Here is a 16,926-nt window from a genome sequence, read left to right as displayed (position 1 = left end):
GGGGCACTGCTTAGTGGTCCAAATTTTTTTTTTTTCTTTTTTTTGAAATCAAGATCATGAAGATTGATGATGATATTCTTTTGGAATCTCATTTATTGATGATTGATTTTCAAATCCAAGAAACATCCATAATATTAACAAAGATCATGATGACATTTTTTTTTTTTTTGGTGTTTAGAGACCCACAAGGATGGGGGTGAGAATCGATGTCAAGATCTCTTGAAATCGGGAGAGAAGTTCTAACCACTTGAGATATCCTTCACTCTCATCATGATGATATTATGCAAAGAACATTATCTAATTTAACCTAGCATGGTCCAAAGACAAAATCAAAGAACATTTACGTAATAAGAAGAAAAAATTATATGACAATAAAAGTACATTACAATTTCAATCAAAGTGTAGGGATCTAGGTACTATATTGCGGAATTTATTAATCATATTCGTTCACACCTAATAAGAATCAACATGCACAACACATAAAAATTCACATATATAATTCTTACATTTGATGCTTGATTTCCACGTAAGAGTATGAATTAGGGAGTATAGAACCTCAAGTGTAATTCCTTTACTTGGTACATGTGCTAGGATTAAACCTTCATTACTGTTAGGTAGTTGAGTACAAACCATATTCTAATGAGAAGTAGGGAAGAAATGGCCACCGCACACACGTCACACGCACGGAGGGAGAGAGAGAGAGAGGGGTTTTGGGTTTGAGTTTGCTCGGTTGCTTGGAATAATCTGATTAATCTAGGCACCTCTAATCATATATCATTATTTATAAATAGAGTTCAAGAGCAAAGCCCAAAACTCCCTTTTCTAAACATATGATCAAGGGCTCAACATTTGGCTTTTCTCTTTTGCTCAATACATCACCACAATGTGTGACCTTGTAAGATTCATTCCATTAGGATTTGGTCTATTTGACTGGCTCAAAGATCATTGATCACGTACGTCTAGAAATAGATAATAACAACCTAAAGAAATGAATTAGTTATGTCCATAATTCGATCAATAATATACTTTCTTCGTTTCTGTTTACTTGACCCATATTTATTATCCACCAAAAGTTTACCACATATAATATGAGTTAAGTAATATGATATCTCCATTTTAGGAATGTTAGTCAAGTAAGTAGAAATCGAGGAAGTATCTAGTAATTGCACTTAATGAAAATACTATTCTTTCAATCTCTTATTTCTTGTCTGATGAGACAAGCTAAGTATACAATCTTCAAAATCCTTAACAGTGTGTTTGGATAGATTAGGGGGAAGGAAAAGAAGGGGAGGGAGGAGAAGGGGTGGGAAGGGAAGGGGAGGGGAGGGAAGAATGAAGAGTTTTCCTTTCAAATCTCTCCATTGTTGGAGAGATCAATTTCTTGCTATTCTATCCCTCTATTTCTTTCCCCTCCAATTCTCTTCCTTCCTCATCTGCGATCCAAATGAGAGATTATCTATCCCTCAATTTCTCTTCCCTTCCTTTCCCTCTGTTTCCTTCAATCCAAACAAAGTGTAAGTTAATTAGTGTTTGATTTTATAATGTGATTGCATCCCATGTTGAGATCAAATTAATCCTCAAATCATTTACTCAAATGTGAGCTCGAATTGTCAAGCAAATGGTTATATAATCCTTTTGAGCATGAACATGCATTTTCACACAATTCTTACTCTACAAGGATCATGACACTTAGGCCTTGTTTAGTTCACCTTATTTTTACTTATTTTAGAAAAAATAAGTTCTGATTAGAAAAATAAGTTCTAATCAGATTAGATCAGAAAAAATAAGTTCAGATCAGATAATCGTTTTATGTGCAGTTTTTTATCGCTAAATATCTTTAATTTCGTAATGAAAAAAATTCTAAAAATCACATATTAATTAAATACACATTATTACGAAACTAACAAGACCCTACTTGATATATTTATTATGTATAAATTATCGTATATTTAAGGTCAAAGTTTGGTCAAATTTGACATTCAGATCAGATCAGATCTGACCAAATAAGATCATATCAGACCAGACCAGATCAAATCAGATAAGCAAATATAAGGCGAACTAAACAAGGCCTTAGGACCTGTTTAGAATCTTTAGACTATTAAAAATTAGGGGAAAAATTCTTAATTTCATTTTATATATAAAAATAAACATAGTCATATGACATCTTGTTTTATTCGTCTCGATGATTATATTATTAAAATTTAATTTTTAGAATTTTTGGTAGTTTGATATTAAAAATATTTACGATCAAAGATTTATATCAATATAATAAATGGGACAAACATAATGAAACGAATAGATGTACTTATTAAAATTCAATTGCTGCAATTTATACTTATTAATAATTAAATATTTTATTAGTCAAATTTACTAGATGGAGTTTAGGTTGACCCACTATAGGTCAAGATGTTTGGGTTGGATAATGACGGGTCGTTTTTAATAGAGCAAATCAAGTCCAGTTGAGCTTAATTATATTCGGGTCAAAGTTGTGTTCGAGTATGGTCGAGTTAAAATCGAATTTGCGTCAAGTAAATTACAGGTCGAGCCATATTGAGTTCAGATGAGCTTCAATTTGAATCTAACCGGGTTTATTTGAATCAAAATGGATTTAATAGACTTTGAATTCAGTCATTTTGTATTTGGTTAGATTTCAGTTCAAAATCAATTGAGTTTCGGTTAAATTTGAGTCGAGTTATTTTGAATATCCGCTCACTCTTAGGTTGAATAATTTAAGTTTTGAATTTTAATTAATCGCACCATTTAGGTTTCAAGTTTATGAAGTAGTGTTGTACTAACTTTACCTACACAAGTAATATATTATCTTTTACTCTTACCAATCCCACTTAAACAAGTATTTTATAATTTTTCTCTTCTACTACTAACAATTATTTACAATCCTCATTTACTACACTTTTATTATAATATTCCCCTTTTTATCTCCACTACAATCAACAAGTCGATAATTAATTAAGTAATACATTTTGGGTCATGTTTAATAAAGGTCGTAGGTAGTTTCGGGTCGGGTAAATAGAGGTCGGGTAAAATGAGGTATTTTTCCGGTATAAATGGTTTTCGGTAAATTTCATCCTGAGTTAGATCGAATTCAAGTCTTGAATTGTCGGACTTTGTAAGTTACGGATTAACAATGGGTCGATACCAAGTTAATGTTGGGTTGATTTCAGATCGGATTTGGAAATAAAGCACTTAAACCCAACTGGTCCGAAAACAGTTTGGTTTCAAGTCAGATAAGTTTTTGACACTCGTAGTCAAATTTCTACATCCACATATGTGCAAACTCGTTTGAAGTAAAAAAAAAAAAGAGTGGAGTACTATGTCTATTTTCTTTGTACGTGAACCAATCATATTTCAAGGCAAATTTGTTTTAGCAATTTAGTTTTCTTCTATAATCATCCATCTTATTACATGGCCGGCAGTTATTGGGCAATAGTACACTTGAAAACTAGAGAGGCGAGCCACTCCTGCTATAGCCTGTATAATAATCCATGAGTGGTACACCTACACTCTTTCCATTTTTCCAACTTCCTGACTTGACAAATCCCACTTTTTTCTCATCACCCACATTTCCATATCATATTTCCTCCTTATTACATAATCTTTAATTCGGTGGTTTTGAAAGAAGTAAGATACGGAGTAATTATGGAGTGTAAAAATCATAATCCTAGCAAATCTTTAGCAGAAATATCAGCTAAAGAACACATTGAAGAAATCAGAACTAAAAAATTCTCAATTGGAGCTAAACACCCTAACCCACTCACCTTTGATCTTCATCGTGCTGTTACTAGACTTTCTGCTGAGCTTTACACTAAAGATGTCCATTTTCTTATGGAACTCATTCAGGTAAATTTTATGTTTTCTATGTGTGACATCATAGGTGTATACGTGTGCACGCACGTATGGTTACGATACTAACTTATCTACCGATTGAGTGTGTATGTGTACGTGTGAGTGTGTGACATTGTTTGTATGTGTACGCACGTATGGTTGCAAAACTAACTTATCTGTGGTCGAGTTTGTTTATTCATATATTTGTTCAAATGCTACATATCATTTTCACTAGCTAAGGTGCAACTATTAGTTGTATGTGCTAACAGTATAACATGCATGCACAAGTTTTGTACTTTGTAAATAATTTTAGTTCAAACTACTTGGGCAGAATGCGGAGGATAATGAGTATGGGGAAGAGGTAGAACCAACCTTAGAGTTCGTTCTCACTAAAAGAGACTTAACCGGCTCCGGAGCTCCGGCAACACTAGTGGTGTTCAACAATGAAGTCGGGTTTTCGATGCAAAACATTGTATCCCTTTGTAGTGTGGGTCGCTCCACCAAGAAGGGTAAACGAGATCAAGGCTTTATTGGAGAAAAAGGTGATTTTTTTTTATTTTTTTGTTTTGATTATATGAGATGCTTTTTTTTTTTTTTTTTTGTTTTTTGTTGTGTTTATCGAACAATTAGTGTTGACAATTTGTTCATGTGAGAGTATATTGTGGCTTTCACTTAAGCTTTTTTCCATATAATAGTATAATTTTTCAGCATGATTGGTTGTAATTTTTTTTTTCCTTGCAATATACCCCCCCTGACACTATTTTGCATAAGAGAGGGGTTGGGGCGTTGGTGTAAGAAGTTTTCAAAGTGTTTTAATTGAATTGTCCGTTTAACTTTTCTAACCGCTTCGTTTAATTGTGCGTGGCAGCAAAAGTTGCTAGTTGAAAACGAAAGAAATTTTAGACACCACTTATTTTGTATGCTGAGGCAGGAGATGCATCTGTAGAATGTAAATTTTGCAAAATTTATACTAATCAAAACCTATTTTCTGTATATTTCTATTCTATAATTAATCAAGAAGAAGCATTTGTGTACCTACATCATTTCCTTAAGCAGAACAAAAGGCGATAAATTCCTTTGTGTCCTGCATATTTGGGAAGGCTCATAAATGTATTCTGTCTTCTTTACCTATGCAGCTTTTGTTGTGGTTAATCTTGGATTTGAATAGAATGTCACTCATTTTGCTGATGTTTGGGTTATGAGTAATGTCTTACTATCATATTGAAGCTATAAAAAATAGGTATTTTGGCTAGTGTTACAAATCTTACAATAGTGAGCTACTATATCATCTGAATCCTTTAGAAGTGTTAGGCTCTTAAGTGACATATCTGATATGGTATAGCAAGGTGAATTGCGGAGTCAGAATAAATCAAATGCCTTATGTGCTATGTTTCATTTAGATAGCAACTGAAAGCAGAGTCTTCTTATCTTTATATATTACATGAGAGCATTCATGAGGATATTTGTATGATGATTTAGATCTAGTTATTCATTATAATCAAGCAATTTGTCACTTATTACGAAAAATTTCCCTCTCCCATTTTCGTGTTTGAAGTATTTAATTAATGAACTGAGAAACTAATGGATGGATTTTGTTGTCCACTGCAGGAATCGGATTCAAGAGTGTGTTTCTGGTGAGTAAGGAACCTCATATTATTAGCAATGGATATAAGGTGAAATTCACTGAAGAACCAGACAGGAGTTGTGGCATTGGTTATATTGTTCCTGAATGGGTTGGAGACAAATTGTTGATTTCTAATATACATAGTGTATATGGAGCAAACAGAACCATTCCCACTACAACAATTGTTCTTCCCTTGAAACCTGAGAAGATCGAGTCTGTCAAAGAGCAGATTTCTCAGCTGCATCCAGAGCTTCTGCTTTTCTTGTGTAAGATAAAGAAGTTGTATGTTCGCAGTAGCAACAGCTACTATAAAGATGCCAGTGATGTATGTGCTATTTCTATATCTCATGAAACTCAACATGTGGTTGTACGGTCCAAAAAAGCAGATTCACGCGTAGTTCATCTAGCTGTTGGTGGCGCAGAAGGTTCAGATGAAGAGACATGCCAGTATTACATTTGGAGGCAAATGTTTCCAGTAAAGACTGAAAACAAGGTTCATGGCTGAGAAGATGTTAAAGAATGGACCATCTCTCTGGCGTTCCCAGTTGGCAATAGTCTAACAAGGGGAACCTCTTCTTCTGTTGGAGTCTTTGCATTCCTACCAACAATGATGGTTACAAACTTTCCTTTCATAATACAGGCAGATTTTTTGCTTTCTTCTTCTCGGGAAAGCATATTATTAGACAACAAATGGAACCTTGGCATACTTAAATGTGTCCCTTCAGCATTTCTCAATGCGTTCACATCTTGTGTGAAAGAGAGTTCTACACTCTTCACCATTGCCAAGACATTCAAGTTTTTGCCTGTAGAATAATCCCCGATTGCTGAACTTGATGAAGTGAGGGAAAGTATCAGGTTGATGTTGTGTGACGCTAAAATCATGCCATATGAAACATTTGATGATGGCTTAAAGTTTTGTAAGCCACTGTCAGCTATGAGAATACTGTCTGACTTCAGACAGGTATTGATCCGCATGATAAAAAATGGTATTTCTCTAGAGGGATTATCCTCATTGAGAATTCATCCAGTAGATGCTTCCCTTGACATCGAAGAATTTGATAAAACTCTTGATTTTCTCTGTGTTTTGTCAACGTCAGAGAGCTTTGGGTGGTACGAGAAATGTATCAGTGCTTGCAAATTACTCGACCAAGCATCTGAAACTGATTACATAGATATATTATGGATTTTTGCTAATAATGAGGAAGTATTTTCTAAGACTTTCTTTATGAGAAATCAGGTTTTCAAGTATACTGATCAAACCGGTCAAGTGGAGCTATGCAGTGCTTGTAAAACCAAGAAAGATGGTCACAGGATTTTGTTTGCAATGGATTCTGAACTTCATGCTTGGCTTAGTTCTTGCAACATGGAATTCAACTGCTCAGGTGATGTGTTTTTCTTGCCAAACTCGACCCAGGCTGCCCTTATTGCTCATGAACAAAATTCTGTTCTGATTGGTTGGCTATCATCTCACGCTAAAATTGAGTGTTGTTCTGCCTATAGTTTCTCTTTATTACTTCGTGATTATATCTTGAACAACACTGAGCAAAATCTTCTGCTCAAACTTGTTCATTTTCTGTTTCATTCTCATCGGAAAGGATTCCTAACTGAGACTGATTTGTCATGCCTCATTTTGTGTATACCAATAATTGATGGGTCTGACACTATTCAAAGAGGGAAGTTTACAACTCTTGTTTCCATGGAAGGCAGCAAATGGTCGGTGTTATTTGGAGGGAAAAATCTACTATCTGAACACAGATATCATGATTTGGGACATGTATACTGTGCCAGTGGAATCTTTGCTGGAGAATATACTCATGAGAAATCACTTCTCAGCTTTATGGATAAGCATACTAGAGCACGAGATTTACCCGAGTTGCCTCCACCAAATATTGCATTGCCCATTGCATCATCTAAATTGACAAGTGAGCAAGCATTTTTACTGCTTGACTGGATCAAGTTTTTCCGAGCTCAGAAAACTCCTCTGCCTGCGAGATTCATTGCCAGTGTTCGGAAAGGGAAATGGATGAAGACAAATTCTGGCTATAACTCTCCAGCAAAGTGTGTTCTTCTCAATGAAATAGGGAAGAGAATACTTGAGATGACATCCTGTGTTCTTAGCGATCTTTCTATCTTAGATGAGGCGTTTTATGAGAATCGCATCAACCTTTATACAGATGAGCTGCAGTATCTGGGAGTTACAGTAGGAATGGATGATGTGCAAAAGGTAGCTATGATCCATTTCAAAGCAGTTGCTTCATCCGAGATGAGCAAGCACTGTGTTATTTCTCTGTTGACATTTATCGGTCTTCTCAAGGAAAGGGATATGCTTGACAGTGGATGGTTAGCGACAATGAGGAAAGGTAGGTGGCTCAGGACTTCCCAAGGGAGCTGTGCACCAAGTAATTCTGTTTTTCTAAGCTCTGAATCAGATTCAGAAGCTGTTTGTCGCATTACTTGCTTACCTCTAATTGATAGATTTTTCTATGGGAGCAAACTCGATTCCTTCTCAACTGAGCTGGCATCACTTGGTGTAAAATTTGATCAAGAAGTGTATGGATTAGTCACTGAAAAACTCGTCTTTCCTGTCAACCCTGCTTCCATGACAAGTAATTGTGGCTTCTTCCTTCTCGAGTGTCTAAGAAACTTGCAGCAACCAGGTGCTACTGCCTTTATTGAGAAACTGAATTCTCAACCTTGGCTGAAAACCAACCTTGGGTTCAAGTGTCCGTCATCAACCATACTTCATGGTTCTAACTTGGGTATTCTACCCAGTATTGTTGAGGTTCCTGTTGTAGATGAAGTGTATTACGGAAGATCAATACAATCTTATACAAACGAACTGAAAGCACTTGGTGTTGGATTGGATTTCAGTGGCACGTTGAACATTGTGGCCAATCAATTACATGAACATATATCATCTGGCAAGATGTCACCCTCAAAAGTAATATTACTGCTGCAAGGCATCAGGAATATGTTGAACACCACACCTGATCATTTGCATCAGATTCGTGAGGCTTTGTTTGGAGAAGCACTTTTCAAGACCCACTGTGGTTTCCGGAGGCCTAGTGAATCCATTCTTTCTACTCAGTCTTGGGCGTCTATCTCACTGTTAATAGATCTTCCAATGATTGATGATTCATACCATGGTATTGACATATATGGCTACCAAGATGAGCTAGAGATTCTTGGAGTTATAGTTGACCTGGAAGAAGGAGCTCATTTCGTTGCTAAGGGTTTGAAAACACCGATAAAGACAGACCAAATCACTGCTGAAGGTGCTTTAACTTTCCTCAAATGTATCAGAATTCTAATGTCACAAATCTGCAATGAGAATTTTTCACTTTCCCCCTTTCTTGAAAATGTTATGTCCAGTGAGTTTTTGAAGACCAGTGAAGGTTATAAAACCCCTAAGCAATGCGTATTACTTCATCCAGAATGGAAAGATATCCTTCAATATACTGATTTGCCATTTCTTGATGAGGTTTACTATGGCAACCGTGTTTCTGACTACAAGGATGAGCTGCAAAGCATTGGAGTAAAAGTTGATGCAGCGGAGGTTTGTGCTCTCCTCTTCGAATCCCTTTACTCACTTAACGAGTCATCATCAGTAAAGCGATTCTACAAATTTTTGCACAAGTGTTCCAATGATTCAATTTTTCCTGATAAAGCTAAAGAGTCTAAAGTGTGGATACCTTGCCAATATGATTCTGACAAAGGCGAATGGGTAAGTTCAGAGGTCTGCATAGTTCATGGTAGGGATGGGCTTTTCCACAGTCTGTTTCATTGCCTGGATATCCATTATGAGGACGCATTGCTTGACTTGTTCTCTCGAGCCTTTGGTGTAGTGGAAGTTCCTGGATTAGATCACTACATGCAGCTATGGCATAGCTGGGTGAAGAGCGTGGATCGCCTACTATCTTCTTCAGAATGCCACTCTTTTTGGAGCTTTGTTCTTGACAACTGGACTCCAGAGACCGAGAAGGTTCTAAAGCAAAACCTGACTGAATTGCCTGCTGTATCATCAACTTCAGGAATCCGACTCCTTAGAAAGGAAGAGGTGATTTTGCCAGATGATTTGCATCTTAAAAAAATGTTCATGAACCTTGATAATTGCCCTCCATATGTATGGTTTCCAAAAGGGAGCATCACCTCATCTTTTACTCCTGCAAAACTCCAGCTTGTATATGATTCTCTTGGAGTGAAACGCCTGTCTGAATCTGTCAAGCTTCAAGTCAAAACTTGTTCTGTGTTTAATCAACAAAGCCTATGCGCTGACATGAAAAAGAAACTCATCTCCAGAGGTCTAATAATGATCGTGCTTGCTTACCTTTCTGGCCCAAAGGTTAATTTGGGTGTGAAATTGAGGCATGAAGCTGTAATGACGATTCTCAACTTGTCAGTATATGAGTGTAATGGACCAATACTAGTGAACTATGCATTGAATCTGCCTGGTTGCAAACCATATGTAGTGGAATCTCGAAAGCTGGTTCATTGGAATAAGGAGTCATGCATGCTGCTCATTGATAAATCTTCTTATGGAAGTCGAAAGTTGACTATGGAATTCGGGAGTTGTTTTTCACAGGAGCTTGCTGAAGGCCTTCAAGCTCGGGAAAGATCTGTTGCAGTGAGCGATTTAAGAATGATGATCCAGCTGGGTTTTGATTATGAGTTTGAGCAACTGTCTGTTGACTTTCTTCTTACAAGAGAGAATTTGGAGTTGTTGCTAGAAGATGATAAATTTCTTAATGATGTGTTTCCTTTGGAGCAGCTGGAAGCGGATGGTTCCTGCAAACGTATTTTCCCATCCACTCCTTTGCCTTCCTCTAAGAAACAAAGACACTAGTTAGAGGTAAGTTAATAGATTCAAGTTGGTGTTTTACTAAATAATGTACATATATACTTCAGAAATTTGTAATTTGCTGAGGTTGTTAATCATTCTAATCAGCAATTATATTGACTTCTGTTATGTTTTCTTATGCAGATAATGCCACTTTTGGTTTAATATTGTGAATAGCTTTCCTCAATGGCTGATATTCTGTCTTCAATGGCATCCGAATTTGATGAGTAGCTCAATATTTTGATGTAACTAACATTGGCCTGTTTTTTGCTTGTTATCAGAAGGGATCTTTTCTGATTGTTACCTCAGCATTGGAGCTTGAATATCTATATGCTATTTTGTAAAATCTGTAAAAATGCATGGCTATTATTGACTTATTGTGTATATACTGTATGAAACAAGGGAAAGTCTACCTAAAGTACAAATCTTTGTGTTTGTAGTCTTTACCTAAGCTTTTAATTTCTGTTCAGGTTTCTTTAATTTTTTTTTTTTTTTTTTTTTTTTTTTTTTTTTTTTTTTTTTTTTTTGAATGGTGTTCATGTTTCTTCAATTCTTTGTTTCTTTTATTGATTATTGAGTAACAAGCCATTGCAAATTCCGGTTATAAATAATATGGTGAATGGTGAATTCTTGATTAGGATGTCCTAAAATAACAGGCCAATATCAAAATGATGTTGTACTTTGAAAATTCGCAACCTTCCCATCTATATTACTTGAAAGTTGAATTAAAACAAATAGTTTCATAAAATTGAGTACTTTCATTTATATTGGTAATATTATGTATTATGTATTCTCTCTGTTTATAAATAACTGCATTATGGATAGACTTGGCAATTCTAACCCGACCTGAATGACCCGACCCGCGACTCGAAAGTTGACCTAAAATCATTGACCCAAAAATCACCCAAACCTGAACTAACCCGACTTGACCTAAACCCGATCCGAAATGGAGTTGACACGAACGTGACCTGATCCCCGAAATGACCCGACGTGAAATTGACTCGAAACCCGAAGTGACCGGACACCCGAAGTGACCCGACCCGATTTTAACCAGAATTGATAAACCTGAATAAACCCGATTCGAAGTGACCCGATCTAAAGTGACCCAACCCGAAGTGACTCTATTCCTAGTTACAAGTAAATTACCCCCAAGTAACTAGGGTGTTAGAATATTTACGTTTACTTATATCTTTGAGGGTTACCTAGTTATAAGATGGGGGTAATTTACTTAGAATGTTAAGGTTTGCTTTGATCTTTAAGAGTTACCTAGTTATAAATTAAGGGTTGTTTAGTTAGAATATTAAGGGAGGGTTAGTTATATTACAACCTCTGTTTACTTTTAGTTGCAATTTTGAAATATTTTATATCTCACAAATAATATTCCAAAGTTGCAACTAAAAGTTAACTGAGGTAGTATTATAAATTACCTGGTTATATATCGAGACTTCTTACATTCGCATTTCAAAGGTTACCTAGGTAGTAGCTAGTTATAGGGGATAGTTAGAATTCTAAGGGTATCTTATACTAACAACTAGCTCTTGGGCCCGAACAATACATGGTCTACTTATAATAAAATAAAGAAAAATTGCCCTAAATAATCCCACTATTGGGTTAATTTTAAATAATCCGACCTTTGTCCGGTTAGCTCAAAATAAGTCAACCTTTTAATTAGCTAAAAATAAGTCGACTTTTATAGAATATCTTCTCAAAATGAGTCATTACCTGTTGAATTTTGGTTTAACCGGCTGTTTCGATAATTATGCCACGTGTCATGATGTGGTTGGCCTATTTTTTAATATAAATTAATTAAGATTTTTTTTTTATTAATTAGTATTTTATAAAAACTTTTTTCATTTAATTGTATCCCACAGCACAGCCACCCCGTAGCCCCGTACCCACTGCCAGCCCCCTCCCCACCAGCTCTCCTTCCACCGGCCGCCGGTCGTAGACCACCCGTCCCTGCGCCGGAGACCCCATCCCCAAACCCTTCCCTTTCCCGTCATCCCCACCCCAACACTCACCCTTCTCTCTCCTCTTTCGCTCTCTAGTTCGCCTGAACTTCTGACAAGTTTTGATGAATAAGTGTTTCCTTGATTTTCATTCCAGTAAATCATGTACTTATACAACCTATCTGAAGGTAAAGCCCACGCATATGTAATATGTGCAGCCTACACAAGCCCCAATAAATTCACTGAAGTCGTTCAACGAATCTTCCTTCGGGTGAATTTTCGACGAAAGGGAAAGGGGCCGGAAAGGGATGGATGGAGGTGTCGTGGGTGGGGGAAGGGAAAGGAAAGGGATGGGGTCGTCGGTGCGGGTGGCAGAGGGAGTGGGTGGTCTTCGACCAACGGCCGGTGGAAGGAAGCTGGTGGGGAGGGGGGCTGATAGTGGGTTCGGGACTACAATGTGGCCGTGGGATTTTTTTTCGGGTTTTTAACTATATGCCCCTAAAATTTTTGTTTATACACCATATACCCCCTAAACTTTTTTAAATTCATCATATACTCTCGTGTTTTCACAAAAATACATCATATATCCTTTAATGACTAATGATTATTAATTTCGTCAATTATTAGAGTTAATTATGAATCGAAACTACCCTAAATACATTCTCAATTTCTCCTACCCCTGAAATCACCCATATTCCTTTTTTTTCCACCCCTAAAACCACCCTATATTTCCTTTTCTTATCCTCCTAATCAATCATACAGATATGGTTATGAAGATTTGAAGTGGTTTCGGAGACCGGAGAAAGGAGAGGACTAGTTTTGGGGATGAGTGAGAGAGATCTAAGGTGGTTTTGATATATAATTAACCAAATTCTACTCATCTTATTTTCATTAGGGGTATAGTATATGGTGAATTTTTGTAACAACTTAAGGGTATATGGTGTATTTGAAAATTTTCATGGGTATATGGTGAATAAACAAAAACTCAGGGATATATGGTGAAAAAATCGTTTTTTTTTTTAAAGATTTTTTTATTTGTTTATTTAACATAATTATACGTAATATATAATAAATTATTTTTTTATTAATAAAATGACTTGTTTGATAGATTGTAGGTCATTGGACTTATTAAAATTAAATATCTTTAAAAGATCGACTTATTTTGAGTTAATTGAAAACTTGGCTTATTTTAAGCTAATCACCCAAAGTTGGCTTATTCTTGACAAATTTTTCTTATATATCGGGATTTTTTACATTAGAATTTCAAAGGTTACCTAGCTAGTAGCTAGTTATAAGTCAGGGGATAGTTAGAATTTTAAGGGTATCTTATAATAACAACTAGCTCTTGGCCCCGTACAACGCATGGGCCGCTACTCATAATAAAATAAGGAAAAAGTGCCCCGAAATAATCCCACCTTTGGGACGTCCGCTTAAAATAATTCCACCATTGAGTTATTTTTAAATAATCCGACCTTTATACGGGGATACCCAATCCTCTCCCAACGATTCTAATCGGTCATGTAACTTTTTATAACAAGTTACCAGACATGTGGTGTCCAGTGATTGGTCCTAAAAAATAAAAAATTGAAAAATTTAATTATTTTATAAAAAAAAAAAAAATAATTTAATTGATTATTTTGAAAAAGCCCCCCATCAACCCAAGCCACCTGCCCGCCGCCCGTTCCCGCTGGCTTAGGTGCCGGACTCTCTTGCTCGCAGCAAAGTCACCGTCAACACCAACACCGACCATTTGACCACCGTATTCCCACCTCGTCACAAGTAGACCGAGTAGCAACGAATTGAAACCCCAACCCTAATAACCCCACTATCGACCAGCGACAAACACCTAGCAAACCCTAATCAGAGACGATTTCAACTAAGGTGGGGGTATGGCTAAAGGTGGCTAAAGTAACAGTTCAAGTAGGGTGATGGGGTGGTGGTTTCGGTTCAGTTGGTGAAGGCAATAGTTGTTTGGTAGGTGATCTTGAGTTGGGGTTGGGTGATGGTGGCTGAGGTGGTGGTGAGCTGGAAACCCAATCCCAACCCTAAACGCATTCTCTGTCTCAATCCCGGCCCATTCCTTTTCTCCCGTTCCGATTCCGGTAACTCTCCCCTTCCCCCGACCCTATTCTGGCCTTCCTCCTCTTTCCCCGGCCACAATTTTAGCCTCCCTCACTTTCCCCTACCTCGAATAAGGCCGGCCATACCACCCACTATAGCGACGAAGACGACGTGAGCTTCGATCTGATGGTCGGGGTTGGTGGAGGAGGTGGCTGGGGCCGGTGGACGACGATGTCGTGGTGTGGCTGGGACTTGTGGATGAAGGAGGTGGATGGTTGGTTGCCTTTTTTTGTTTTTTTTTTCAATTTTGTTTTTTAATTTAAAATTTTAGAAAAATTGTATAGTGACACGTGTACTTGAACCAAAAAAAAAAAAAAACATTTTTAACAGGTGACCGGTCACTTGGGAGTTGGGACTATTGGGAGGAAAATGGGTATTAAGGTCGGATTATTTAAAAATAACCCTAAGATATTTTTAGCGAATGCTTCAAAGGTGGGATTATTCCTACCAATTTTTCCATAAAATAATGTAGTCAAGTTGCGGGGCAAATTCTTAAAATGCACCCTTAAGCATTTAAGCTAGCTGTACCAACTATTTAAACCCCCATTTATACACAAAATGCACATACTTCATACTCCTTTAATCTTCTTCCAACCTTTTTTATTTCCTTATCTCTTTATTCTTACATGAATGTTTCTCTCTTTACTAATTGTTTCCTTTATTCTTCATTTTGTTTGATTTTTTCTCTCTCCTCTTTTTTTTTTTTTTTTTTTTTGACATTGTCTTCTTCTTTAACATACTGTCTCTCCTCTATTTTTGTATTATTGTTGATTCATGATGGATTTAATTGGTATTTTTAAAGAGATAGTTGATGCAGGTTAGTTTATATATTATTGATTGGTAATTTGGTTTAATTAGGTTATAGTTTTTGAATTTGTGATTGATATTGCATATATAGTTTTGTGTATTTTGTCAATTTGTAATGTCATGAATTTGTGATAAATATCAATTGATTGTGGTATTTTTCTCTCCTCTCTTTCTTTTTTTTTTTTTTTTTTTTTGATTCTTAATCTATCTTGTTATACATCGGTATATAATTATTTTCTCTACATATGATGAACCAATATTAGATTTAAGTAGACCTGGCAATCTTGACCCAGACCCGATGACCCGACCCGAATGACCTGATCCATGACCCAAAAACATTGACCCGAAACCTGAAATTGACCCAACCCGACCCGACCCATACCCGACCCGAAAATGGAGTTGACCCGTTTCTGACTCGACACCCGAACTGACCCGACCCGAAATTGACCCAAATTGTTTGATCCGAACAGACCCGATACTCGAAATTGACCTGAACAAACCCGACATCCGAAATGTCCTGAACTAAAATTACCTTATAATTGAACTTAAAATGTCTTGTACCAAAAATAACTCAAATTATTCATCTTTAATCGTAGATAAGCTCATAAATTGAATTGGTAGTGTTTGTTATAACAATAACAAAATATATACTGCGTATAAAATTATTGATTTGAGCTTGATTCACAAATGAAACAACCCGAGCATGACCCGACCAGATTTTGACCTGACCCGAATATGACCCGACCCGAACATACCTGACCTGAAATTGACCCGACGGGAACTGGGCCCGATTCCTGACCCGAAGTTGACCCGAAACCCGAATCAACCCGACCCGACCCATACCCGACCCGAATGTTAGCTGACCCGAAATGACCCGACCCAAACCCAACCCGAATGACCCATTTGCCAAGTCTGGATTTAAGGGTATATATTTAGAGTTAAAATAATTATAATCGAACTTGTGTATAATTTCTGAAAAAAAAAAAAAAAAAACTTAGTACTTTAAAAATGAACATTAGTACATAAAAATTAAAAAATGAACATTTATCATTAATAATTATATACTATGAATTTATACCTATTTGAATATGTGAAAATCATGTACACTAAATGTTCATCATTTTTTTATGACGTGTTCATTTTTAAATACTAAGATCTTGTTCTAATTTACTGAACTGAGCTGAATAGAACTGTTTATGAGAGAAGGAAATTAGGAACTAAACTGAATTGAATTGAATTAAACTGAGCTGAACTGAACTGAATTGAGCTGAACTGAACTGAACTAAACTAAACTAAATTGAAATTAAGCTGAAGAGAACAGGCCTTAAATGTTCACTTTTTAATTTTTTTTTTCAGTGTTCCCACCTGGTTTACCCTTTGGGATTTCCCGGAGGCTGCTTTTTTACTTGCTTTTCTCGATCAAGCATTATTCAGGGCTCAGTTTTGGGTGGTTATGTTCCGTTTTCCTCCTACTTGTTGTTGTAGGAGATCAAACACGTAGTCCTTTCTACCATGTGTAGCCCCAATCACCAGTATCCAAACAACCAATTAGTTCAATTTTTTTTTAATACATTCATATATTTTTATGAAATATTCATTTTATTATCAGGTGGATATGCTCCCTATTCTATGATAATATGATAAATGTTCATTAATTTTTTTTTATGTGTTCACTTATTATTACTAAATGTTCATTTTTTTCCTTGTTCATATTTTATTACTAAATGTCCTTTTTTTTTTTTTTT

At 36.3% G+C, this 16,926-nt stretch overlaps 2 protein-coding genes across 2 annotated transcripts; both read left to right on the top strand.

The window, feature by feature from the left end:
• Window positions 1-3,657: 3,657 nt before the first annotated feature.
• LOC145592114 (protein NO VEIN-like) lies at window positions 3,658-6,281 on the top strand. Its single transcript, XM_081648580.1, has 4 exons — window positions 3,658-3,858; window positions 4,175-4,385; window positions 5,452-5,960; window positions 6,108-6,281. Exons 1-4 carry the CDS (start codon window positions 3,658-3,660, stop codon window positions 6,279-6,281), a joined length of 1,095 nt encoding a protein of 364 aa, XP_081504706.1.
• Window positions 6,282-6,347: 66 nt separating this feature from the next.
• On the top strand, window positions 6,348-10,310 carry LOC145592113 (uncharacterized). The gene has a single exon (XM_081648579.1). It carries the CDS (start codon window positions 6,348-6,350, stop codon window positions 10,308-10,310), a length of 3,963 nt encoding a protein of 1,320 aa, XP_081504705.1.
• The last annotated feature ends 6,616 nt before the right edge of the window (window positions 10,311-16,926 follow it).

This window comes from Chenopodium album, chromosome 18 (genome assembly GCF_948465745.1).
Source record: "Chenopodium album chromosome 18, dcCheAlbu1.1, whole genome shotgun sequence".
NCBI lineage: Eukaryota > Viridiplantae > Streptophyta > Magnoliopsida > Caryophyllales > Amaranthaceae > Chenopodium > Chenopodium album.
The sequence above is the reverse complement of the archived record's forward strand: the minus strand, read 5'-3'. Positions and strand labels throughout refer to the sequence as shown.